The sequence below is a fragment of the Fundulus heteroclitus genome, chromosome 16 (genome assembly GCF_011125445.2).
Source record: "Fundulus heteroclitus isolate FHET01 chromosome 16, MU-UCD_Fhet_4.1, whole genome shotgun sequence".
NCBI lineage: Eukaryota > Metazoa > Chordata > Actinopteri > Cyprinodontiformes > Fundulidae > Fundulus > Fundulus heteroclitus.
In genome coordinates, this window is record NC_046376.1 from 28,611,130 (window position 1) to 28,638,633 (window position 27,504).

The 27,504-nt window shown below is 45.4% G+C and overlaps 2 protein-coding genes across 3 annotated transcripts; both read left to right on the forward strand.

Annotated features, from left to right (window-relative positions):
* Positions 1-6: 6 nt before the first annotated feature.
* On the forward strand, positions 7-5,161 carry LOC118566395. Of its 2 annotated transcripts, XM_036148359.1 has the most exons (3): positions 7-1,236; positions 1,449-1,622; positions 3,253-5,161. In XM_036148359.1, the coding sequence occupies exon 3, from the start codon at positions 3,291-3,293 to the stop codon at positions 5,067-5,069; it is 1,779 nt and encodes a 592-aa protein (XP_036004252.1). In that variant the 5' UTR covers positions 7-1,236; positions 1,449-1,622; positions 3,253-3,290; the 3' UTR covers positions 5,070-5,161. The 2 variants fall into 2 exon arrangements, with proteins under 2 accessions (XP_036004252.1, XP_036004253.1); XM_036148360.1 differs by lacking the exon at positions 1,449-1,622.
* A 2,434-nt stretch (positions 5,162-7,595) lies between these two features.
* srebf2 (sterol regulatory element binding transcription factor 2) lies at positions 7,596-26,943 on the forward strand. The gene is made up of 20 exons (XM_012879674.3): positions 7,596-7,941; positions 14,525-14,904; positions 15,204-15,396; positions 15,553-15,704; positions 15,956-16,108; positions 16,179-16,460; positions 16,553-16,667; positions 17,543-17,694; positions 17,948-18,152; positions 18,276-18,451; positions 19,877-20,126; positions 20,221-20,390; positions 20,475-20,646; positions 20,740-20,857; positions 20,968-21,077; positions 21,248-21,380; positions 22,299-22,470; positions 22,941-23,117; positions 23,913-24,024; positions 24,907-26,943. The coding sequence occupies exons 1-20, from the start codon at positions 7,851-7,853 to the stop codon at positions 25,122-25,124; spliced, it is 3,531 nt and encodes a 1,176-aa protein (XP_012735128.2). The 5' UTR covers positions 7,596-7,850; the 3' UTR covers positions 25,125-26,943.
* Positions 26,944-27,504: the final 561 nt, after the last annotated feature.

Below are 27,504 nucleotides of genomic sequence, written 5' to 3' on the forward strand. Positions count from 1 at the left end.
TGACATCACTTCCTAACAACTAATAACCCAAGGAAACAGAAAGCCACAGATTAGGTTAATGAAAACCGATTGGTTTTAAAAGGCAAATACTAAATAAAAAATAAAAACTTGTTTTAAAGGAATTGTTAGGGCTACCAGTAATTGTGCCATTGGTGATTTTGTTATTTCTTAAACTTTACCCCTCCAACACACACACACTGAATAAGCCTATATAATACCTACGGATGAGATATAACATTTTCTTTGTGTGAGATTATACTGCTGCAATAGTGAAATGAATGTTTCAAATATTTTAACACGTCTTTACCGGGGGATCCTGCAGATGTGCCCTGCACAGTATTTGGAATATTGTAACTGAACTTTGGTATATTATTCATTTAAAAAGTTTACTTCAGAACTTTAGAAACCCCTAATGTGTTGTGTCTGGTCCAGATTTAACGTGTGTTAAACCCATATGCTTTAAGTATGTGTAGATGCAGAGTATAAATTTGACCTCATTTAACCGTGGCCTGGTTTTCTTTGGGATGAGCTCAACTGGTTTTTGATTTTAAGGGGTACATTTTGACTGATATTCTTTTTTTCTTTGATTTTTGGTTAAAACAATAAAAAAATGAAAGAATTTTCCCTCGTTTGATGAAGTTTCTGGGACACCCTTTCATGTTTACCTAAAATGGTTTTATAGTTTTTTTTATTGTTATTCTTTGGAAAGGGATCCCCTCCATCATTGGTTTTACCTCCTACTTGTTTGTGCTTAAATGTTTTTTTTTGAACATGTATTTCTTTAAGAAGTATAAATTGTGGGCCTTCACCTTGTCTTTGCTAAACCTGTTTTCTTGTTAACTTAGCGTTGTCATAATTTAATGCTTTATATCTATAAAACTGAGATTGGTGTAATTTTAAAGTAGTATGACGACTGTTATAAAGAGTATATGTATATTCAGAGAAATGATATCATTGCTGCAAGACCAACAAGCCATGTTGCTGAGACCTATGAAATAAAGTGATTCTGATTCTGTTCTACTGGAGAGAGAATAGTCTTGTTTGTCCGCTTTCAGAGATCAGCCAACAGAGGGCAGCCACCAAACAGCCTCTCTGACGCGATCAAAGTCCAAATGTTGGGTTTCAGACTCGGACTGAGCTCTCACGTGTTTCCTCCAAAGGTTGGGAAGCCAAATAATAAGCGGAGAGAGGCGATGACAGTGCTGCTAGCCGGGGAAATGTTGCCGCTGTAACAGGGTAAGATCAGAGGCTTGTATGTTAGCAACAGGCTAACAGTTAGCATGCTGCTAATCTGATCGGGCGGTGATGACGTTTTGTGGTTAAAGGTGATCTCTGGTAGATGACGTTTGGCTTTTCCCCACTTTTTTTTTTTTTTAAAGAAGGGATTAACAGTGATTTAGATCAGCGCTGAAGGTTTAACGCGAAGCTTTCGGGCATTTTCTGTGCAGAAACTTCCCGAAGCGCCGACTGCGGTCCAGATAACATTTAAGGACAACAACTTCAGCTGCTCTGCGGCCATCAAGTCGACGCTGAAAGTCGCTGCATTCACCGAGTTACATCATCCTAGCGAGAAGATTTAATGTTTAACGAACCCAAGGCCTGCATTGCACCGTTTTAATCAGGTAGTAAACATCCAGATTAGAGCAAGGGCCGGTCCGAGGCACAAGCAAACCTTGCGCCTGATCCACCAACCCTAAGAAAAACCTTCAGTTATATTAGAGTCGTAAACCTAAACTAATGTAATAATTGTGCGTGTGTCCAAGAAGCTCTGAAAATTTTAACTTAGTTAAAATCCAATTTTTTTTCACAAGAAGCAGCTGAGAGAACTATTTATTGCTCAGTGTGACTCGTTACCACGGTAACAGCGTCAGCTAGCTTACCGTTGCTAGCTAACGTTTGAGCCAGCGCCATAACTTTGAACAACCAGGCTATGAATTTTTTATAGGTGTCCTATAACACTTTTTAACTGACACCCTGCAGCCAATCACAATCAAGTATTCACCCAGACAATGGTATAAAATCTGTTAAACTGTTATTTAATTCATTGTTGGTTCACAGGTTAACTGTTATACACAATTTAAATGTGGAACGTATGAAAACAATCAATTATGAACAATGCAGCAAGATTAATGGTAGAGATTGGTAGTCTGAACTGGAAATGATCCTCCAGCTAGAACTCCTAACCTCTTGCAACCTTGGGCCGGCTGTAAACCCTGACAGATTAATCTGATGTATCAACAACACTATTGTGTCTTTATGTAGATCAATAAATTCCTGTTTCAATTAAATTCCTGTTTCAATGATTGATGAGCAAATATTGATTTGTAATTTTCTGCAACTACATTTACGCCACAGTTTTGCAGTCAGCTATGTGATATTGAGTCGAAATTGGGTCAGTTTTATTTAATTTTTTTCCAAGGAAAGATTATGTCTTGCTGTGTCTATGTGGATATGGATTCTGAGCCGCTGTCTGCCACACCAAAAATGTAATTATGGTGACACATAATGACAATAAAGATTCTTGGTTAAAGTTTCTTACATAGCACACAGCAATCTAACAAATATAAACATGCTTACATGGGTCAACCTCATAAAATGAGAAGCAGAAGTAACAACTCATCAAATTGAGGTGATAGGAAATTAAGCTGAACGTAAACAGAAAAAAAATTAAGCACTAAATTAGCGATAAATGCGAAACGTTGAAGCAATTCAAAAGTGAGACGATTCTTCCATCTATGGCTTTTGTAGAGCTTTGACTCGCCAGAATGGTGTAATTCTCCATTTATTTTTTTATATACTGTATATAAGAAGTGAGATCAGCATTAAAGATTTTTGTTTCCAGCCTTCAAATTGTGGGCAGTTATTTATTTGCTATTTATTTGCTCTCTTACACCACCTGTGTGAGAGAGCGGTCACTGTAAAGCAGCGTTTGACTTTGAAAACATTTCAAACTATCTTTAACGCCATTGGTGGCTAATTTAGGTAGGATCTCTGATCTTGAAAATACCTAACTTAGAATCTTCTGTATCATCTAAGCACATATCACCGGTCAGAAAAACATTGGGTTTTTGAGTTTCCGTTAACCACTCAGGGCTAATTAAACTGAAAATTGGCTAAGGCCGATCACCAATCAAAAGTCTCGCTGCATCTATGCTCTTGATTGCTGGATTATTACTAAATCTAAATTACACCAACCATTTCTATTTAATGTTAATCAACCGTAATGTAATCAAATGACCATTTCTGTTACAGCATTCCCATCTGACGCTGAGAACAAAGGGACCGGTGAAATGGAGGACGATGAACGTGCTGAGTCCGAAGGTAGCTGGGGCAGAGAACTCCGGCTGGTCCTCGTCGGAAAGACCGGGTCTGGGAAAAGCGCGTCTGGAAACACCATCCTGGGCCGCAGGCAGTTCCTGTCGCAGATCAGTGCCAGCTCCGTCACGCAGACGTGCGAGCGCGGCGATGCCCAGCTCGCAGAGGAAGTGGACGCGGGGCAGGAAGGCCAGGCTGCCCCGTTGAGGAAGAAGAGGAGGATAACGGTGGTTGACATGCCGGGCTTTGGGGACACTCACCTCAGTGTGGAGCAGACCCATGCAGAGATAGCCAAATGCGTCTCCCTCTCAGCTCCCGGTCCACATGCGTTCCTCCTCGTGGTGCCGGTCGGACGCTATACAGTCGACGAGAACAAGGCCGTGTGCCAGCTGGCGGACATATTTGGAGCGGACGCTGTCTCCAAGCACACTGTGGTTTTGTTTACCAGGGGGGACGACCTGGACGGGATCGGGATCGAAAAGTATCTGGGAGAGACCGCGCCTGCCGGACTCAAAGCTCTGATTGAAAGCTGCGGCGGTAGATACCACGTGCTCAACAACAGAGACCCAAGTGACTCGGCGCAGGTCAGAGAGCTGGTGAGGAAGGTGGATGAAATGGTGAAACGGAACAATGGAGGCTTTTACACTAGTGCGGCGTTTTTAGAGGCGGAGGCCGCCATCACCGAAGAGCAGGACAGGATGCTGAGGGAGCGAGGGCAAGCCGAGGGAGACGGAGAGGGGCCCAACGGTACGAAACGAAGAAGGCGCGAGTTTCAGTCGGGCGAAGGAGGTGCAGAGGATTTCAGGGTTGAGTTATGGACGGAGCAAAGCGGGGGCAATGCCTTTCAAAGCATCAGAGACCGGTTCAGAGGGAGGAATCAGGGCAGGACAGGCAGACGTCCCTTCCGTTCATCCTCAAGTCGCCTGAGGAGGGAAGCTGCTCTCTCTGCTAAAGTCCTGGACAGGGTGAAGATCCTGGTGGCCGCCGGAGCGACGGGCGTGGCGGTGGGGGCCATCTTTGGAGCGGCTGCCCCTTTGGCGGCTGCGGCGGGGGCCTCTCTCGTAGGGAACTCCGTTGGTTTTGCTGCGGGACAGTTAGCAGGGATGTCCGTAGCAGGGGGCGCCGGTGTCGGTAAGGCCGTAGGGGCCGTAGTGGCCGCGGCCTCTGGAAAAACAGCGGTGGCCCTGGGGGCGGCGACGGGAGGGGTCCTGGGCGGCTCTGTGGGAGTCGTTGCCGGCACCGAGGCCACAAGTGCCCAGACGGGCGCTTTAGATACCCTGGGCCAGGTAAGCATGATAGGAGCCTCTGCTGTGGGGGTGGCAGCAGGAGTGGGGTGCGCCATGGGAGCGGGAGCTGCTTTGGGCGCAGCTGTGGAGGGAGCAGCAGCCCTCACGGGAGCAGAGACTGCTGCCTCGGCAGCTCAAGGGATTGCACCTGCAGCGGCTCAGCGTGCGGTGGCCTCCGCAGGGGGCGGAGCCGCAGGAGCTCCTCGGTGCGCCGCGGCCTTGGCTTCAAGCGTCCCAGCGGGGTCCGCGTGTGAGCTAGCAGGGCCTGTGCTCGGCCACCTGGGCGCCGTCACAGCAGCTACTCGAATCTTAAACGCAGTGGCTGAGATTGGCAAAGCGGCAGCCGGAATCGCTCTAGCTGGGGGTTTGGTGGTGAAGGTGGTGAAGGAGAAAGTGCGATCTGGCACCAGCACTGCAGAGGCCAGTTATTCAGAGAGAAAGTCATATGAAGTCTACTGGAACAAATAAACGGAGGCTTGAGATCCCTGTAAATTAGATCATATTGATGTTCTCTGAATGGAGGTGCAGGGTGCACTGGCAGATCTGGGTGATTCACGTCTTTGGGATTCGGGATTGCGATCTTGTATCCACTTGCCTGTTTTTTTCCAGGACATTTTTCTTAGTTGGATGTACAAAGTTGTGACACAGATGCTTGCTTTGGAACCAAAAGCAATTATAGAATATAGGGAATGGTGTGACTAGAGACCTGTCCTGTGCGGATGTCTCTATGCATTGCTAAGAAGACACAAGAGCATTGGAAGTAACTCCGATCAATAATTACGTTGCTGACGTACTAATCTGCCTTTAACATCCTTTATTATTAATTAGCGCCGTTAGCATCAAAAAGGACAGATTCTTATCTCAACTCTGATATTTCCAAAAGGCTGCCACCGTTTCCAAATCCAACATGTTTGATAACAGACTGAGGTTGAAAGCTCAGGAGAACAAAGAAGAGCAACTTTGCTTTTCCCCATTAGGCCTTACAGCTACCCGCTGAAGACTTATGCTCTCATAACCTGAATTAACCAAAAATACATCTTGATTTATTCTAGAAAAGTGCAGTTTGCGTTATAGCTTCCTGTGGCTTAATTTAACACATGTTAGCATTATGGAAAATAGTTAACTTTGAGTCTCCCTCCTTCAACAGCTACTTCCACACTGAAGAGTGTTGTGTGCAGAGACTGGAGCACTTAAGTGTAGCGCTTTCCCTGATTAAAAAAAAAAAAATGGACTTGCTAAGTCGTTGGTGCATCTCTACATGAACACAGTGTTCATGTAGAGATGCACTAGGAGGATTGTCTTTACTTATGTGATTAGTTTTGTTGCCGTTAATGTGGGCTGAAATGGAACAGAAGCACAGAAGAGTCATGAACATTTTACAAGCTGACGCATTTGCACTTCTAGAAAGCAATGGGTGTTTTTTTTTCTGAGCAGTAGAAGCTGCTTTCAACTGTTTTACACATTTCACTACTGTAATCAACTGTTCCTCTTAAAGCAACTCTAATTGTTTTCTTTCTCAATTGAGCATATGAACTGTTGTTTATTTTGGTACTAATCTTTTTATTGACGCTTCTTGGACTTGTTATCTTTGGAAGTATTGTTTCCATAATAAAGGTGTGAAAGTGCAAATACGTGTTTTTTTTTCTGATTTTAAAACTCAAACGTTTGAGTTTGTCTGTAATTTTCTATTTCTGATTTGTGTACTGTGTGCAGATTTTATTAGGCAGACAAACTTAAAGGAAAAAATTATACCAGGTTTCCTGCAAAGTTTTAGGAATAAAAATCAAAAGTGTGTGACATGCACTTCTTTTCAGCCCCCTAAGTCAATATTTAGACTATTTTTTACCACCTTTGTACATCCAGAGATTGCTTGTAAATCTTTGTCCAGTAAGTAAGTAAAGTTTATTTGTTAAGCACCTTTTACATGCCTGGAAAACCTCCCGAAGGAAGTATCTAGGGAGCATTAGGGACAAATGCCTCAGTCACCTCAGCTGACTCCTCTCGACGTGGAGGAGCAGCGGCTCTAGCATGAGCCCGTCTCGGATGGCCAAGCTCCTCATTCTAATGTATCCGGGGTCTCGTTCTTTCGGTCATGTCCCAAATTTCATGACCACAGGTGTGAGTAGGACTGTAGATTGATTGGTAAATTGGCTCAGGTCTCTCTTCGCCACAACAGGTCAGCGCAGCGTGCGGATTACAGCGGCACACCGATCTGTCCACCGCTCCATTCTCCCCTCTTGGACAAGAACCCAAGATACTGAAACTGCTCCAGTTTAGGCTGGAGCTCCCCCCCCCCCCCCCCTCCCCACCACCCACCCACACACACAACCTGGAGAGGACAAGCTGCCGTATAGTTTTCATTTATATAAAGGTAAAGGTATAATATTAATATATACCGATGAACATCAAAACTTTTTTGCTACTGAGTAATTGCACACTTTTTAATTTCTCTGAATGGTGCATGCATGCAATTGCAAAAAGTTTTACATCGTTCTCTATTTTTTGATTTGGAACCTTTGAATGTCATTAGACGCTAAGGATATTTTAAGATACTATGGATTTTATAATTTTGCATTTGACACATGATCTTATATATTTTTGAGGCACAGTCTTCGCTAATCTGCAAAACAGAAAGTCATAAAAAATAAGGAAGAGCCATTGAATGACAAAGATGAGTCCAATGGATGATAGAAGGGTGTTTTAAATGTTTGCAAACAGAGGATCTTGGCCTTTATAACAATCCCCAGAAAGCCAGCAGAACCAAACAACATGTTATTTATTTACCACCTTCAACAGGTTCAGGGTGGTGGATGTGACTCATGAGGAGGGTTTCTTTATTTGAAGCTAGGGGGCGCGGTTTATTCAAATGACACCCAAGCTTCTGATGGTTGACGTACTATCAGACCACAGCGAACACGGGCCTCTCATTGGCGGAGGGCGGCTGGTCTCATGACAAGAACGGCCGAGGCTCAGCCAACCAGAGCTCGCTCGGGCCCACAGAGTGTGTTTGTGAATGACGTAACGAGCGTAAAACAAGATGGCGTCGCCTAGGAACTAGTTTCCCGTGGTTGAGCTTATCGGTGGTAAACTCTGCCTGTCTTTGAGCTTCCGCGCCGCAGAGAGGCTTGACCGCTCTGAAAAGACGCGTCTTCAGACAGGACAGCACCGCTGGGGGCGTTGCGAGACGCCGGTCCTGTCGGTTCTCTCCTCCGGCGACGGTCCGGAGAGGCGAGCCTTCCCACGGCCAGGATGGACCCCGGAGAGTACATCTCTCCGATGGAGAACATGGACACGACGTTGGCCGACCTGGGGGAGGAATTCACTCTCGGAGATATTGACGGTGAGTGGAGCTGTCGCTGTCAGCGCCGGCCAGTGTTGCTGTTTCCCCCGTGAAGGCTGACCCTTCCTCACCCCGCAGCCTCCTCCATGACAGCCACTGTTTATTATCACAGGCACGGGCTGTTTACTTTAATGCTGCTGTCACTCTGGGGAAACAACCCATAACCCATATTTGTGAAAAAATAAAATAATAATAATAATAATAATAATAATAATAATAATAATAATAATAATTATTATTATTATTATTATTATTATTATTATTATTATTATTATTAAAATAATAATAATAATAATAATAATAATAATAATATTATTACCAGGTGAATCATTTTTGGTTGAAAATATTAATGATGAAATATTAATGATGCTTCCTGGAATTATCAGTCATCATGAAGATATTTATAGACTTCTGTTATTGTCTCACTCACAGAGGTGAATGCAAGACCCCCCATACCACTGGGTTTGCTGTATTGTTGATTTGTTAATTAAAAAAAGGTTCTGTAAGAACATGAGATTGGTTTAAGTTGCGTTGCTTGGAACGCATGCAAATTTAGGCGAAAACAAGAAAAATAAACAATTCAGAAAAAGACTGGGAACAAATTTGAAGAGGAAAATATTTTTGAAAACAAATCTGAAAATGAAAAACCATCGTTTTCCTGTAGGTAACAGCACAGCAATAACTTTTGATGAAGATGTCTCTGTGCCTGTTGTTCTCTCCTGTTCTGTTGCAGCTCTGTGCTCCTCTGTTATTTCCCTCTTTCTTTCGCCAAGCTTGTTCTGCAGAGATAACTGACGAAGCGCTGAAGTCTGCAGGCTTGTGCCCGCCGAGCAAATTTGGCAAAGAGTGAAAGGGCTGAGCGAACGGTGGAGCCCAGCTTCAATAGAACCCCCGTCAGAATGGACAGAAGTGATGGACAGATTCTTGTCTGCCGTTTGGACACAGCTTTGTCCATAATAGCCACGCTGGTTTGGGTTTGAAAGGGTTCCGCTATGTAGGATTTAGTTTGTTCTTTTCGTTTTATGGAGATGGGCCTGCTTTAGTTTTAGAGGCAAACATTTCTCAGGGTAACCAATTTAATTTAAAAAATACATATTTTTGCTAAGCAATAAAAATGTGACAATAGTAGTGTAGGTCAGTTCAAATCCTAAAGTTCGTATCTTAGTCCTGATGTGCTGCAAACGTGAGGCTCAGTCTAAAGTTCTTTCACATAGAGTAAGTCTGTGCATGCTGTGGGTGAGCAGAAATGAGTTTTCCTAATGACGTACGCCGGCCCTAAAAATACACCTCCCGTCTTCTGAAACCACCTTTTGTCAGAATGTCTGTGTCAAAGGAGAGGAACGTAGAGCGGGCGTGAAAGCGACGTAACAGATGATGGCTTTGTAACGTCTGCGCCTGAGTCATCCCCGGTCGACTGACACGTTATCCCCGTTTAGAGCTCCTGTTCCTCTGGGAGAGACGGAAATCTGGTTACACAAGTGTTTTCTAACAATTTCCTGGAAAGAATTCGGAGAACTCGTTAGCGTCTCCCCATCATTTGCCGAGCTACGCCGGCTTACATGACCTCATTCTCTTTTGGAAACTGTTCTCTGTGAGACAGATCTGTGTGTCCCGTCGTTGTCTGCTCATCCGAAGCTTCGGGGTCTAGCCCCCCCCCCCCCCCTCACCCAAAGGGGGACCAATGTGGCTTCACAAAGTGTGCATACGTACAATACGGTGTCTTGAGGGTAGCTGGCAAGCGTGTTGCTGTGGCGTTTGCTTATTTGAATTTGTGAACTCCTCTGGATCGCATCTTAAACCTGCGACTTTTGATTCTGCCGTCGTGCTGCTGGTTCTAAATGCCGGCAGAATCTGCTCCAGCAGCTACACTGGGATGGCGCTCTGCTTTCTGTGGCACAGCTTTCAGGATTACACCTGCGAAGGGAATGCATTTCGCGTGGCTCTAGCCTTCCTGTTTGCTTGCAGACCCGTTGTTGTTGTTGAATGCTGGTGTCTTGATTGCACAAAGGTAATTATTACCTTTTTTATTTTCTGTTTGTTGTGTTCCCTCTATTTAAGCTGTATTCAGTGAGGCTAAAGAGCACCATCAAATGCAAAGATGGTGCCCCTTTCTTCAAGGTAATCTTTCAAGCTGCAACAGAGTGTGCCTTTATGTGTTTTCAGCAATGATTTGTGCTGAGGGAAAAGACTCTACCAAAGGCAGAGGTGGCTGCTGTCCTTCACCTCATCAAACGGGTCACCGGCCCGTTTGACAGTTTGATGAAAGTCATTCGGTTCTTTTTGTTTTGCTGCATTGCACGCATCTGTGGAACAAAACCAATAGCATCACTGTGACAAATTGTGCAACAATTTCCGCCAATATTTATTGTAGCAGTCGTCACAAATCCCGGCCGTCATGACCACAAAGGAAAATACAAGTCCTATATTACCATGCATGTCCAAAAATGTTAGTTGGATCACTTAAATAAACTGGTTTGGGTTGATCCTATTTGGACTCAAATGGATTGTATATAACTGAACACAAACTGGATTATTTTTTCTGTTTAGTACGATGAGAAGACGGTCGATGTGAATAGACATGGGTTTGTTACTGGTACCGGGGTTTACAGTGGTTTTAAAAGGGTTACGGTTCCAAAACTGATGATATTTCCATCGCCTGGTTCCTGCGATTCTGAAAAATCGGCACAAGTTAATGCTGTTCTGGGGTTACTGTTGGCAAACCATGAGCAGCATCTCTCTAACCTACAGCTGCATGTGAAGGCACGCTGTTGTAGGTTGGCTACCAGAGCAGATAAATATAAATAAAAAAATAAATAAATAAATGACTTACCACTGTTAAGAAAAGTGGGACAAAACGCAGAGGACTACATTTTATTATAGAGGCTACACTAACGCGATCACGATTTCTATAACAGCAATCAGAAGATGTACAGCAATCCAGCTACCTTATACCAGTGGTCAATAATAATTAGTTTCTGCGCTGAAATGCCTGGAGAATCCTGTGGAACAGTAAACACAGCCAGGATCATTGGATTATTACTTTTTCCCCTCTCTAAGTCACCTTTTCTGCTAACCGCTGCCAAATCTGTGTTTCAGTCCAGGCTCTTAACGGCTGCTGAATCTGGCCAAACACTGGCGCTCATTCTCCCAGAGCCTCCATGTTTACCCTGGCTGTTTGCTGCGTGACTTTCCACCGCTGAGTTTAAAGCAGTCGCTCCACGTCAGGAGCTCTGTCACATCCCCAGATCGGGACGAATCAAAGCCAGCCGACGTGTCCCAGGGGAGCAAAAACAAAAGCAGCAGCAGCAGCAGGTTCTCCTCGCTACTCCAGATCTGCTCTTATTTGTTCCCTAGAACATAAACAGTGTAACATAAACAGGAGGATTTGGTTGCTCTTTGTTTACAGACGGCTGTTAGCATAAACCAGGTATCTAATATATGTTACAGTAACAATTAAGAGGAAACATCAGCTGTTAAAGGAGTTTAAACTAATGTGGTTGGATCAATTAATTAATCCTTATCCCACAAACCCCGTCCTGGTAAATAAAGAAGTGTCACTTCCTTACCAGGGCCTTATTGTGAGGCAACTTTCTACCCTGGCACTTTGTATGTACCCTGATAAATGGAGTGGAAAGGGGAGCGGGGGGGTGTTAATAGCTTCAGAAACTACCCTGGTAGTCTAAATGGACCAGACAGGTGAGCTGAGCTAAAGTAGCTTGAATGTTCTCCTATTGGATAACGTTGTAGCCAAGAGGCATCTATGATTGGTGCGTTAGAGCTGCGTGACATAAAGAAGGGGTTATAACTTTAGCGTGGCTGATCACCTTAAAGCAACGTTTGCAGGTTAATAACAGACTTTCACTGCCGTCATGCTCACATCTGATCTGGATCTCAGTGACCAAGATGCTGAAGCTCGGAGCGGCTTTTCCAAGTGCAGCAGTATTTTAAGGGTTAATTCTCTATATGTGTATCATTTGATCTTCATTTTCTAATTTAGTCATTCTTACTCTGCATTATGTTCATAACTGAGGAAATACCATCATGCTTTGCCTCCCAGCCACTCTGTCCTCTCCTAAATAAACCAGTTTATGCTCTAAAGACGTACCTTTAAAGGGCTTTGAAAGCATAGCAGCACATTAGTTACCTGATAAAGATAACAGCACCACTGTTGGTTTTGCTAAATCCCTTTCAGGTACAGACCCAGTGCTTTACGTTTCATTTACGAGTCATTTTTCACTAGGATTTGCAGGTTTCCTCACCTTTGCTTGTTTTCCAGATGAGTTTCACAGTTAGAATCAAATCAGCCGTACAACAAAATGTGGGAAAACCCTCCTGAAAGTTGAACAAAATCAGCTGAGAAGCATCTGAGTGTATTTCACAAATCCAGTCCATAAAAGCTGCAGAACAAAGGGTCCAACTCATTGTAAAACTAAAGCAATAACAGTCCAGAGATCTGACTGCCGGACTAAGTTCAAGGTCGGAGGCTGCCGGTGACCCTGACATCCTACCCATCGGCCTTCACTCAGCGGATCCACACATGGGCTCTGGGCTGCCGGACAAAGTCTGGAAGAGCCGCAGAGCCATAAAGGCGAGCCGTCGTAACAACAGACCAGCCTTCCTTCTCGTAGGTTTGAAGGAACTCGTCTAAACTCCAGATGATCAGTTTTACAAAATATTCTGCACGCCCAATTTTTAGGTAGGTCCCACTTTGGAGAATGAATGTCATTAAACAACCGCTGAGCTCTCAGCCAATCCTAAATCATGATAAACCTCAGATGTGAACATCTAAGACAGTAAAAGGTTTTGGCTTTCTTAGGAGAATATATGTGTGTGCAAAATTAGTATGCAACAAAGTCGGAAAAGGAAAAAGATTTTCCCGTCTCAGTCATCTCTTAAAGTGAGATTAATCACTCAAAATGTACAAATGCAAATTTTTGACCTAAAAAAATAACCAGGGACCAATATGGCCACCCTTCTATTAAATAGCCTTCCCTGCGTGGCGTCCAGCAGCTTCAGGTTGTTGTGGCTAGCCAGAGGAGTCCTTCCATGCATCCATGGACTTTGTCCTGCCTCTGGTCTTCTTAAACGATGCAGACTTTTTTTTCCTGCACCTTCTTAAAAAAAATGCAGTGTGAGTGGATGTTTGAGTCCATCTTCAGCCCAGCAGGTCCAGCTAGCTCCCCTGTGCTCAGCTGTTCTGATTCAGCTGCAGCGTCTGCCGCTGTTGGCAGCGCCTCTAGTGAAGACGTGCAGAAATAAAGCCTTCAAACCGATGGTTACGGACCCGCCAGGTGCCTCTTTTTGAAGCAGTTCTCTAACTGTCAGCTTTGGAGGTTTTCCAACACCTTCACCATCCTGCTCAGTGAGCGGGGTGCCAAGACCAGCTGGAGTCCTTGTCCAGCCTTATTACTCACTTTTTCCTCCAACTGTGGATGCAGGCAGGTTTAGGCAAGCAGATATTTGGTAATGAACACTTATAAGTAGGGCTGGATGATAATTCAATAACAATATTTATCAATCCATAGACGTATATCGATGATAGAAAAAAAAGGGTCAATAAAAAGTTCAATAAAATAACAGTTTTCCTTCCTTTTGCATTCTAGCCATGTAGGTTAATATTACAGTCATTACATCCTCCCAGCCAATCACAACGCAGACCTGGGAACGCTCCATCACCAAGCTCCGCCCCCTTTAATGAGTTCAGAGAGCACACGTTCTTTTTTTACTTGTTAAAAACTTGTAGTTTTGGTGAAAAGTTGGTTAAATAATGGATGGAGTTTGAATTCAGTGTTTGTGTGTTCTTTATTTAAAAATGGGTCGCTAAGCAACAGCATAAAGCGGTCAAGGCTGCACTTAAAATGCATGTTTTGAATTTGCTGATAATTATCGATATCAATCAATATGATTTCTATTTTATCAATATGCTTTTTTTTTCCTATATCGTCCAGCACTACTTATAAGTAGTATGGAAATAAATTTACTTCTACTTTTTATTTGACATCTTTCCCATTTAAAGAGGGGCTAATAGAAATATGCCACATCACATTGCATGTCCTGTTTCTACAACAGGGAATAAGACATAGTTACTGATTACTATATCAAAGCTCCTAAACATAAAATGCACTTTAATACGTTTTACATAAAACGTAAGGGAATGTTTAAAGGAGGCATCTATGTATAAATAAATGAAACATTTCTTGTGGGATTTTTGATCCCTCTGAATAAATGTATGATGCAGGTGGCCGTATTGTTGGGGTCTGTTAGGTAAGTGGATTATTTTTGGCATGTGCTCCCCACCAGCATACAGTTACACAATGGTATCTATCTGCCATCTAGATTGAGACGGTTTATTTCAAGGCTGCCTGCTTTAAGGCTACTCGGTGGTGCTTTATGAGCTGAACGGTAGCCATGCCCGTGGAAACGTCTCTGCACATTCAAGGTCACTGCCGGCTCTTATCTGTCTCCAAGAGAGCTTAATAAAAGCGTCACAGGCGCAACGTCACCACATCTTCAGTTTTAGTGGCATCCGTTTGCATTCATACATGTTTAAGTCCTGAACAATCCTGCGTTTGTTGCTCCGCAGAGATGCTGCAGTTTGTCAGCAACCAGGTGGGCGACTTCCAGGACATGTTTGAGGACCAGATGACCCCAGCGGCCTCCCAGCAAAGCGGCGGCGCCGGCTCCGCCCAGCAGCTGCCGGCGCAAGCCGCGGCGACTCCCCAGACCCCGAACCCCGCTGCCTTCCAGACTACCGCCCTGAGCCTGGCCCCGTCCCAGACGCTGACTCCTCAGTCTGTGCCGCTCACGCCCCCCCTCACCCCCGCGCAGACCCCCTCCCCCACCGCCACCCCCTCAGTGCAGCAGCAGCAGCTGACCCGCAGCCCGCCGCTGCTTCAGCCGCGGCCTCAGGTGGTCCAGCCCATCCAGCCTCAGCCTCAACAGACTGCCCAGCCGGCCATCCAGGTACTTAAAAAACATCTTTTATTACCCCCTCAGACTCCATCTAATGTGCTCCATTTTTGTTGATTTGATTCTGAAGTGAAATGTTGTGTCTTGCTGAGCATCTCCTGCCACATGTCCCCCACACGGAGGCATAGGTGACGTCTGGAGACAAATGGTTTTGGTGACTGGCAGCACAACCAATCTTAATCCTGATGTTCATCACATTTACACACTTCTGCGTTCCTCAGCAAAGATAGCTCTGAGGTTTCGACAGCATGTATAAGCGAGTAAAGTCTGTTTATGCTTTCCGTTAAACGTAGATGCACACCCAGGGGCTTTCCCTGCAGACCCAGAACTTCCCGGTCCACACCCTGGTTCAGACCCACGCCCAGACGCCGCTGCCCATCCAGACGCAAGCAGCCCAAACCGTGATGATCGCCTCCAGCGGCGGGCAGTCTCGCTTCATCCAGAACCCAGTCATCTGCCATCAGAGTCCCGCTCCCAGCTTCCAAGGTGAGCACAGAGTAGGAAACAAGCTCGCTCGTCTGTTGTCACGGTCCCACTTTCTTAAAGCTGAGCACCTCGTTATAGTTTCCTCTCAAGGCTGCTGCACAATCTGAATGCACGTCTTTTTTTTTTTTTTTTTTTGTTGCCCCCATTTTGCTCTAGTCCTCCAACCACAAATGCAGAGCATCATGACGTCACAACAGCTGCAGCCAGTCACCTTTCAGCATCAGCGTGTTCTGACCCCGACGGGTCAAACCATCCAGACGCTCTCTACAGCGCCCACTGCAGTCCACACCATGCAGCAGCAGGTGCCGGTAAGTCACCTCTCAGACGGCGGCAAACTGAGAGGATGTTCTCTAGACAGAGTTCCCTCACAATCTGGAAAAATATGCAACCTGACTTACATATATTATCTGGATATGTGTGGAAAAGTGCTGATATTTACCTGATTTTATTCCCAATACCTCTGTTAAGGAAAAGTGTGAGCATTAGACATGCTGGCGATGCACAGAGGTGGAAGCAAACGTTAAATCCTCTCAGTTCTTTCTTTTTCTGCTTATTTTAGGTTCTGGTCCAGCAGCCTCAGATTCTTAACACAGACTCACTGGTTCTCACCACGCTCAAAGCCGATGGGACACAGGTGTTGTCCACCATGCAGAGCCCCGCTGGGATCACCACCCTGACCACGCCCATCCAGAACACCGCATTACAAGTCCCGGTATGCAGCGTGCTGAAGATCATTACAATGTGAGGATTGTTCCTGCTTCATGTCTGGTTTCTGTTCCCAGACTCTGATGGGCAGCAACATCCTGACCACGGTTCCTGTCATGATGGGCGGAGGAGACAAGCTGCCCATCAAACAGCTGCAGGCAGGCTCCGCCCCCTGCAATAACACCGCCAGACCGAGCATGGAGCAGAGCCCGGTGTCGGCAGGAGTGAACGGGCAAGGAGTGGTGGTAAAAGAGGGTGAAAGGAGGACAACCCACAACATCATTGAGAAGAGATACAGGTCCTCCATCAACGATAAGATCGTGGAGCTCAGAGACCTGGTCATGGGCAACGATGCCAAGGTGGGACAGTAAAACGGGCCGTCTAAAAGAGGAGAAGATGCTTTGTTACATCGTGGTTCAACACAACCATACAAACTCCTTTATCCTTACAGATGCACAAGTCAGGAGTGCTGAGGAAAGCTATCGACTACATCAAGTACCTGCAGCAGGTCAACCACAAACTCCGACAAGAGAACCTCACCCTGAAGATGGCCAACCAGAAGAACCGTAAGGCTCAGCTTGTGGCTTTTTGTGTTTGGCCCTCTGCTTGAAAAGGGAAACTTCTGTGATGCTTGTCCCTTCGTCTGTACCTTCCTGCCACGCTAGTCAGCTTTATTTCTGTGGCACCATTGATTCACAGGTAAATTCACACGGTTTCACAGGAAGAACAGAGTTAAAATAAAACGCCTTGATGCATTTAAAAGTCAAACTCAGAATCACGTAAAGAAACGTACCGATGACCTCACACACTTTGCTGTCAAGCCGAGGGTCAAACACACGAATCATGAACCATGAAATGTGCCACATTTGGGCCAGTGGTATCAAGTTTCAGTCCTTCTGGGCTTGATTCCTGCAGTCTTAGATGTTTCAATGCCGTCACTCAAATGAATTTAATGATACAGCTGAGAGATCGATGGCCATCTTCTAATCTCTGGTTCTGACCGACCAGTAGTGCCTTAATCCAATTTGCATTGAGGCTGTGCTTATACATCATGTCACACAAAGGATTGTGGGATTCCTCGGCTCCAGTTAGGGACTTTATTGTGAGCCTCCTATGCTAAAGTAACTATGATAGGAAGCATACAGGCTCCTTTCCTACCTCCTTCCTTACTGACCGCACTATTTGGACAGCACTGACACCGCTTTGGCTAAAGAGCCCTTACCAGTTAGACCTTTCCACACGCAGCCATAGTTTTGACTTAATGGGATGCAAGATATTTTTCCTCTTTTACACAGTTGACTGTACTGCAGCGCCACCTGTTGGCTGGACTAAAAACCGAGCAAATGTGCCTTCCCAAGACATCTGTTCCTGCAGAAACATCTCCATCTCTGTCAATGCTTCTGATTTATAGCCTCCTGACGAGCGCTGCTTTCTTTCCCAGAGCCTGTGATCCTGTCTGAAGACGTGGACCTCAAACAGGAAGCAGTGCTGATGTCCCCTCCAGCCTCAGACTCTGGCTCCGGCTCCCCACAGCAGTTCTCTCCGTACTGCGTGGACTCTGAGCCGGGCAGCCCCTTACTGGATCACCATCAGGTAAAGCACACGAGGGCAGGGGATTACCGTTAGCATGAACCAGGTGCCTCATGCACCCGTATGGAGATGAATTTAAAATGTCTGTTTCTCCCTTCAAAGAGGAAAGATGTAACTTGATTTTGCATCTGAAACTCAGTTAATGAAATATTTGGATGTTGTTCTGAGCAGAGGTTACAGTCTTACAGTCGCACAGCTGCATGTTTCATTGTTCTCTGTTGTGCAGCTGCTCTTCATCCCTGCCTCTGCCTCCCAGGTGAAGAGCGAGCCTGACTCTCCCTCCACGGTGGGAGTGATGGATCGTTCCCGGCTGCTCCTGTGTGCCCTGACGTTCTTCTGCCTGTCTCTGAACCCGCTGCCCTCTTTGCTGGGCTCCGAGGACCCGGGGAACCCCGGCCTAACGCCGGCCCACATCCCGTCTAGAACGCTCGTGTGGTTCCCGACTCACACGCAGGACTTTGGTGAGCAGCACTCGACCCTGCATCCATCAGAGTTTATGCCAGAAGATCAAATTACTTTTAAAACAGCTGCATCATACAGGGGCTAAAAGCTCGTCTCATGTTCTGTTTCTTCCTGTTCTCCAGCTTCTTGGCTGCGCTGCCTTTTGCCGTGGGTGATGGTGTGGGTCCTGAGTGGAGTGGGGGCGCTGTGGGGCTGTGTTCGGGTGCTGTACCTTTGGGAGCCCGTCACGCCCCTTCACTCGCCCAAATCCGTGTCCTTCTGGAGACACCGCAAGCAGGCAGACCTGCACCTCAACAGGGTGAGCAGAGAACGGCTGGGATCAGGACCAGGAGGTTAAGGAGGGACTCAGGAAGGACTTTCTGAGATTAAAAAGGATCTCACTACACTCATTTAATGTGGCATCACAATAGTATTTTTACCTCGATTTATTTTTCACCTGATGTTACAAGATAACCACAAACATACGTGATTTAATGGGGGGAAACCAACAGAAAAATGAAAAAATGTGAGGAATCATGCATGGTTCTCAACCTTCCTGTGATTTAAAAGTAAAACTATAAAAAAAGGTGTAGCACATGGTTGAGTTTGGTTTAAGTTAATATTTGTAAAAACACCATTTGCTGCGATCACAGCTTCCTCTTGAACAGCTCAAGTTTAGTCTGACTGTCTATGAATGTCAGTATTCAAGCTATGCCACTTGTTTTTACTTGGATTTAGGTCTGGATTTTGACTGAGCTATTTTAACCTATTAATGTGTGTTTATCTAAGTCGTCCCATCATAGCTGTGGCTGCATATTTAGAGTCATTCACCAGGTTTTCCTCCTGTAATGTATTTAGATCCACATATCTTCCAGTCAGCTCTGGCCAGCTTTCTTCTCCCTGGAGGATAAGGATCCCCAAGGCATGATGCAGCCACCACCATGCTTCACCATAAGGATGGTGGTGATGCGCAGCTTTAGTTAACAGGTCTAAATGGACGAAGCACCTGCTTCCACATGTTGGCGGTGGCTTTCTTCTTGTCTCTGTTCCATTCAGGCCAGATTTGTGATCCCATCAATAAACGTCAACAGTTCCAGTGAAGAGTTCAAGCTTTGGGAGATTGATTTCTAACCCAACCCAGCTCTGCCTTTAGCTTTTCTACAACCCCCCCCCCTCCCCCCCGATCTCCCTGGTGTGTTCTTTGGTCCTCATGATGCTGTTTGTCTCTGAGGCCTTCACAGAACAGATCCAGGGGACTTTAGTTAAAGTTTAGGTGACTGCTGAACCACATTAATGCACAAGAGTTTATTCTTTCTGTGTTAGAAATATGAGGTGAATATAAACGCATGCCTTGCTTTCCAAAAATGTTCCGAGTGAGAATCAAAAATATAAACAACTATCCTTTCATTTTCACAGTCATGCATAGCGTTCTGGCCTGTCTCTGAAAGAACAAGTTTGTGGTTGTGTTGTGACAAAATGTGGGAAAGTTCAATACTTTTTCTAAAGCACTGCAGATCTCTCTTTCTCTAACACGGAGCTTTAGGTTAAATTTATTCCACCTGCCAAGGAGTGCTTCACACTGGTTTTGATGTCTCGACTTAGCTTGCCTGCTCCCCGGGTTTTTCTATAGCAATTGTTCAAATGGTTTTGTCACGTCTGAGTCGTGACACCGTCCGCCGCTCTCTGTGCCGAACACTGAGCGTCTCCTCACTCTGCTCTCTCTCTCTCTCTCTCTCTCTCGCAGGGAGATTTCACCGCGGCGATGGCCAGCTTGGAGACCTGCCTCTCCGTTCTGACGAGAGCGCTTCCCTCAAGCGGCCTGGACCTGGTTTGCTCCCTCTCCTGGAATCTGATCCGCTACTGCCTGCACCGGCCCGTGCCGTTCGGCTGGCTGGTCCACCAGGTCGGCGGGAAGCACGAGGGAGAAGAGGCGAGGACGAGCGCCAGGGACGCGGCGTTGGTTTATCATCAGCTGAGCCAGCTGCAGCTCACAGGTCAGGGAACGCAGTCAAAGTTGGCTGATAATGTTTTATGCCTGACAGAGGTGTCCAGAGGGGATAATTGTATGTTTTCTTCCTGTCGCTGTAGGAAAGTTGCCTCAGCGCAGCAGCCTGTGGGCTTTGTCTCTGTCTCTGAGTGCCGTCAACCTCAGCGAGAGCGCCCAGGGCAAGATGGCGCCGGCTCAGTTCGCTCAGATCTATGTGACAGCAGCGACAGCCCTGCGCACCGTCCTGGGCCACCACCTCACGTTTCTGTCTGTACGTGTCTGCTTCGGTCTGTTGTGGTGGTACTGTGACGATAAGAGCAGGCGGGAACATTATTTCCTCTCGTCCGTCTCCCAGGGATACCTGCTGGGCTGCGCGGAGAGCGCCGCCAACCAGTCGGACAGCAAGCAGATCCCCGACTGCCTGCGCTGGCTCTTCACTCCTCTGGGGCGGCAGTTCTTCCTCAGCTGTGATTGGTCGGTGAAGTCAGAGAGCAGCGACGAAGTGTTCACCTCTCAGAGAGACCCGGGTTTGTTTCTTTCTGTCTTTCTGCTCTTCTTTTATTTATTTATTTTTCTGGGTTTCATGTTTTTACACGCGCCCGTTCTCTCGTTGTCTGCAGCCGACCCCATCGCTCAGCTGCACCGCTGTTTCTGCAGGAAGCTTTTGGAAAGAGCCGTTCACACCCTCATCCAGCCGCAGAGCGACTCGGATGCAGGCAGCTGCAAGAACAACCTGGGGTGGGAACGACGGAGAGCTGCTGACTCTGCGTCCAGGAGCTCAGGCTCTAAACATTTGATTCATGGTCAGTGGGTCACTTTGTGCTCTAATGTCGCCGCTGCTTTTCCAGGGAATTCTCCAGCGCCCTGGAGTTTCTGGAGTTGCTGAACAGCTGCACCGAGGACTCTCCTTCCCCTCCGACCCGCTTCACGGCTCCTCCCACTCACACCACCATTTCAGGTTTGAATGGCATGCAAAGAAACTCCTTATAAAGACGCGTGAATCATGATGAATGTTTACACGAGGACGAACGTGAAACTTTAACCTAGCTTACCATGTGGCAGAGAAATCCTGCCACACTACAACACGTTACTCTGTTATTTCTTTAACGTTCGTTTCCCCTTTGCCAGTGGGCGACCCGGTGAGTCGCTGGTGGGCTCTGGTCCTGAAGGCCGCTGTTCATTGGCTGCAGGGCGATGACGTTGCAGTGAGATCCCTTTTGGCAGAAGCAGAGCGAATGCCGAGAGCTCTGCTCATTCTGGAGTAAGTGCTAAAAAATGAGATCTAGAGATGCAGCGATCGGAGATTTTTGGGGCTTGATTTACAATCCTTCAATTTTCTAAAGCTGCAATTGGCTTTCAAAAATAATTTTTATATTGCTTGAAATTTTTAGATTACTTTAACTTTAACTTCACATTAACTCCACAATAAAATGTTTCCAGTGAAATAAAACGGTGTGCAGAGCTGACTGCATCACTAGAACCTGACCAAAAAAATGACAGCAAATCTGGTTTTCAAGGCAATATTAGCTCTCTATTTATTTATTTTTTTCCTCATGTTAAATGTCAGTTAATTTAAATAAGTTTCACCGTATGGATTAGGCTATTTGCAGGGGATTCACACGGGATTAACAACACAAACTATCTCCATTATTATTACAAATCACATGTGGTCCCGTCAGGATAGGACTGCAGAGGCATCTACAAACGCCAGAGAGGCAACAGGCGAACAATGTCAGTCACTTCCTGCCTGAAAAGAAACGATGGAAGAACGACTGGTCATTAAATGAAATCTAGCTTAAATAGATCTATGTGGATGCTTCCTTTTTAAATGGGGAAGCCATGATTAGATAACTCAACAGCTTCCACGCTGAAGAGTGTAAGTGTGACCTATTGGTGCTTGGATATGGTGTGTTCAATGTTTGGGGGGGAAAAAAATAATTTTAGTGTCTGACTGGACGGGACTAGCCAGGCTGAGAACCGTCTGACTCCGGTCACCAAGCAATTTCTCTGCTTCCCTCAGGGCGTTTACTGAGTTGATTGCGTCCTGTTAATTAGACAAATGTATGTGACGTCACAAAATGTGCCACGTTTAGTTTCCCTGCCTTCACTCCGGGTTCTCTGAACGCCGAGGCTTCACAGGCCAAGCACCTAACATGTTCTGACTTCTGCCCTGTTTCAGCCACGCTCTGCCCAAAGCGGTGCTCCTGCTGTGTAAGGTGGTCCAGATGAGCTTGTCTCCTCTGAAGGGAGAAGGGCTGGTGGCCTGCCTCTCTCACTGCGACCGGGCCAGCAGCTACCTGCGCTCCAGCATCTCCGTGCCGCTCGCCCAGTCTGGGAACTGGCTCAACAAGGTACGCTGGACCGAACCCACGGAGAACTCTTCCTTACTGGATCCCCTCTCCTGCTCCTCACAGTGCATGCTTTGGTTCTGATTAGTCTGACTTGCGATGCGTCGACACCAATCGGCTGCATGCTCGGTGGTGGTGAGGACAGGCTGGTACGGGGCTGTGTGTGTGCGCGCTGTGTGGGTGGAAGGAGGTGGCTGTGGTGCATTGTAGTTGCATTGCATGATCCTCAATCCGAGTGCAATGTCTCCGCAGTGCAGTACAGAGGCCTCTCCGATCTGCACGCACCCACCACACACCCCACCGCTTTATGAAAGCCGGGAACACAACGGCTGCTTGATTTCTGCCATGCATGCTGGGCTGGTTGCAGGTGATGGGTTGGCGTTTTGGTGGGGATGCGATTGAGCTCATGCCTGTCGTTTCTTTTCATCGCATTACAAAGGTATCGTGTTTATGATTGTTTTTAATGTTCCAAGGGCGTGGAGCTTCTTGTTTGTGATCTGCTGCTGACATTAAGGACCAGCTTATGGCAGCGAGGAGGCAGCAGTAACGGGGAACCCGGTCCAGCTCCCGGATCCCAGTTGGCTGGTTTCCAGAGGGACCTGAGCGCGCTCAGGAGGCTGACTCAGTGCTACAGACAGGCACAGCACAAGGTAAACATGGGGCCAGACCATGCTCCATACCTTTATTAATCCCCGAAGGAGACATCATGACAGGATTTATATCAGTGGGTTGATCCTTGGCATCTGCAGTTAAGATAAGATAAGATAGTCTTTATTGATCTCACAATGGAGAAATTCACTCGTCACATCGGCTCATACAAGAAGGTGCAGAGTAGGGAAGGTGCATTCAGTTATATACAGTGAGTCTTCATATACACAATGGATCAAAAAGAATACCAAAAAATACAAAAAAGGAAATAGGAATGGGCATATGATGTCTCATTTACATTCTTAGCTATATATATATATATATATATATATATATATATATATATATATATATATATATATATATATATATATATATATATATATATCTCTATCTATCTATCTATCTATCTATCTATCTATCTATCTATCTATCTATCTATGCGGCTACATACGTACGTACCTACGCGTAATTATGTGCATATACATTGTATACATTTGTACATACATACATACATGTGTAATGACTTATGTTCAGGTGTTGATAGCAGCAGAAGTCACTACATCAGGATTATTGCACGGGTTGTAGGACAGTGTATTAAATAGATTATTGCACCAGTAATGTATAAAATGTCCTAAAGTTAACAACTTATTGCAGCTGAAGTTTAAACAAAATAATCATCCTCACAGTTTGAGAGCTCCATTTTTTTCCCCTCTCCATTCTTACTGTAAACCTAATCCGTTAATTCACCATTGACGAACAAACCCACTCTGGGTTTTCTTTCCTATTCTCCTCAGGTTTTCCTCCATGAGACCACGGTGCGGCTGATAGCCGGAGCCAGTCCCACACGGACCCACCAGCTCCTGGAGCACAACCTGCGGCGCAGGACACAAGGCTCATACTCAGCTGGTACGCAGACTCATTTCCACGTTAATCACAAGCACGCTCCTCAGGATCCCCGCAGAGCCATATCCACACAGAAGGGTAGCTGTCGGCTTCGCTGATGGAGTCTAATTAACTCCTTTATAGCCCTCCTCTACCCTTGATGTGAAAACCGGCTAGGTGATTTATAGAAAGATGCAGCTCCAGCAAGAAGTAGTTCAGAATTTTGAAGTGGAAGGAAAATTATGGCTTCATATTTTATATACAAATGAATATTTAAAAAGTACAGTAGTACGACTGTATTCCTTTTACTCCGAAGTTGCCAAATTAAACTCAGAAGTCACCTGATTAGTGCACAGAGTCCACCCTTGTGATATAATCTCAATATAAATCCCATTTTCATGTGAAGATCTCAGAGGTTTGTTGGAGAATATTGGTGAACCAACGGCGTCATGAAGACTAATAAACACCGCAGATGGGTCAGGGAGAAAGTGGCGGCGAAGTTTAAGGAAAAAACGCGTGGCAAGCTTTGAACGTCTCTCAGAGCTCTGTAATGGAAAGAACTGCAAACCTACTAGAGCTTTAGGGAAGAAGCAGACCCATGGAAAAAGGTGTATGGCTTACCGTTAAAATTCCCTATGGTGAACTACTAACCACACATCCAACCTTGAGCACACCTTCGCCATGATGAAAGAGGGTAGTGGCAGTATGGTGCTGAGGGGATGTTTTGTACTTTTGTATTAGGATTTTTATAAGTTTTGAAAACCTTGTACCCTTTACCTTCTGCTTCAGTTATCTCCTACTTTGCCCTGGTGAAGAGCGTAACAGTGACAGTCTGTGAAAAGGTTGAGTGTTGTTCACGTATCTACAGCTGAAATGTTTCTGTCCTCTGCCCCCTGCTGTCGTCAGACGGTGAGTGCGTTGTAGGTGAGAGGGAAAGAGCTCACGCCATCCTCCTGGCCTGCCGCCACCTGCCCATGCCTCTGCTGACCCCGCCGGGCCACCGGGCCCGCCTGCTGGCCGAGGCCAAGCGAACGCTGGAGCGGGTGGGGGACCGTCGGTCGGTGCAGGACTGCCAACAGATCTTGCTGCGCCTCGGCGGGGGCACCACCATCGCCGCTTCCTGAAGGCGTGCGGCGCTGCGGCTGCCTTTGTAACTGTGTTTTCATGCAAAGAGCGACGTTAACGTGGAATATAGCGAAACATTGCTGCACCCAGGCCATAACAAAAGGATCCAACCTGGGGGGGAAATGTGTGATTGCTAAATATTTTCTAATCTTAATTCTTGCTCGAATCGTTGCAGTGCTCTGGCTCCACCATCTGGCCATTGGTGGTACTGGCAGCCTCCTTTCAAACTGGGGCCAAGAGCTTTTTAGCTTCTTTTTACTGACAAATTCACAAACGGTTCCAGTGGAACAATCCTAACAGGTCCAGCAAACAGGAAAAGGGACCATCACCTAACAGGCATTTAAATTATTGCAGCACAAATTAGTTTTAATTTTAGGAGATTAAGTCATTCATCCATTATTGGCACGCACTGGTGCGTGGTTGAATTACTGCTCACCGTTTCCCTTTTTAATTTGCAAGCTTCCTGAAAGTATCCCAGAAACGGAGAGCAGAAGAGGCACACAGACCAGCTGGTTTTAACTGTGCAGTGCCGAGTTGTGCGTCTTCTTATCTACCTCAAACACCGTACAATGCCAGCACTGTACCACGGAGCAACATAAGAAAATGAAGCAGATGAGTTGGCCTGAAATTTGACTTCATCGTATAAAGCGACGCTTCAGTTTATGACACGCCGCTCCTCTAGTAACTTCGCTGATCTGCTGTACCTGGATTATGGGATTCAGCAGCATGACACATAAGCAAATTAATGTCACTTTTGCAGAAAACCCAAACATGATATGCTCCCAAATGTCAAAGAGCATTGGTGATTGTCTGATTTGGGAAGGAACCATGGCTCGAGAAGTGAGGGGGGCGGGGTCAATTTTAAAAACTAAGGCAGAATTATGCAGATTATTATAACTCATTGCATTCAATACAATGATGTAATTGTATATATGTTGTACATAGATAAACAGAAGTAGAGAAAAGGGGATGTTATTTGCTTCTGCTTGAGACGTTGCACATCCAGAGTGGCACAATGAAGTGCGAGGTCAACTGTGTGAGCCTTGCAGTTCTACGCCACCAACAACACTGTAGCCTCGCACAAAGACTTCACACTGTAAAAAGGGAACTAAAAGTAAGTAAAGTTTTCTTAAAATTAGTATATTTTCCATTGATTTGAGCAGCTAAATAAGACTGTTTGCCTATGGAATGAGTAATTATACCCCAAAGAAGAGATAATTGGATATCTGGCACTTGAAATAAGATGAGGGAGACAAAATGTTATTTTAAGTGCAAAACTCTTGCACTCTGGCAAATAGTCTTATTTAGCTGCTCAAATCAAGGACAAATACACTCATTTCATGAAAACTTTACTTTTAGTTCCATTTTTGCAGTGCAGAAATCTCAAGCGGCCGGCTTTGCTCGGCTATTGCGGCGACAAGGAGTGAGTCTGGCTTCCTGTTGCGCATGTCCCTGCAAACACCGAAGCTGCGAGTGAACGTTGGTGGCGCATCGCTGTAGCGGTTTGGACACAGCGATGCGTTTTTATTTCCCTGGATGTGAGGTCCATCTATAATGTAAAGCTCTCAAGCAAAACAGCCTTTGTGTTATGATAAAAGTTTTTATGTTGTATCAATTTGAGGTCTTTGTTCGGTTAGCTTTTTACTTGTAATTATGCACATGACGCAGAACTTTTTTTTTTTTTTTTGTCGTTTTATTGCTCTGGATATCTTATTTAATGGTTGTGTGAGATGAAGGCTTTGGGGGGTGGGAGTCAGTGTTGCTGTTTGGTTATTGTTTTGTATCTGTAAAAGCAGCATAGGGTCAGAAACTGTAAAAGCAAAATGGTTTTTAATGTTTTTATACAAATGCAATCCCTTGTTTAGATGAGTAGTGCGATATTAAAGGGTTACTGCTTTCAAGCAGATGTTTTAAGATATACAAGCATACAGAACTATGCTTATATTGAAAACAAAAGGCGTAATATTTAATTGGCACTGGAAGTCTTTTACAGTGTATATTTAGCTTAACTGATGAAAAGAGGATTTTTCAGCTGGCATCGTGTTGCTAGAGAGTTTTCTATTGTTGTAATTGTTACTTTTTTTTTGTTTTTCATCCCTCGATATGTTTTATTGCTTGAACTGTTCTTTCCTGATATTGTTTTTTAATAAAACAGCCGAACCTTGTCTGGCCTGTGTGATTCTTTTTTTTTTTTCTTCTTTTTTTTTAGTTTAGTAAACTAATAAAGAGGGCTGAATACAAATGTATGCCAGCCTTTAAGATCTTTTTTTTTACCCTTTTTTTTTCAAGAAACACCATTTTAAAATCTAAAACTCTTGCAAATAGAGGATTTACACATTTTCTTCAAATGTTGGATGTTGATATTTGTGCAAATGGAAA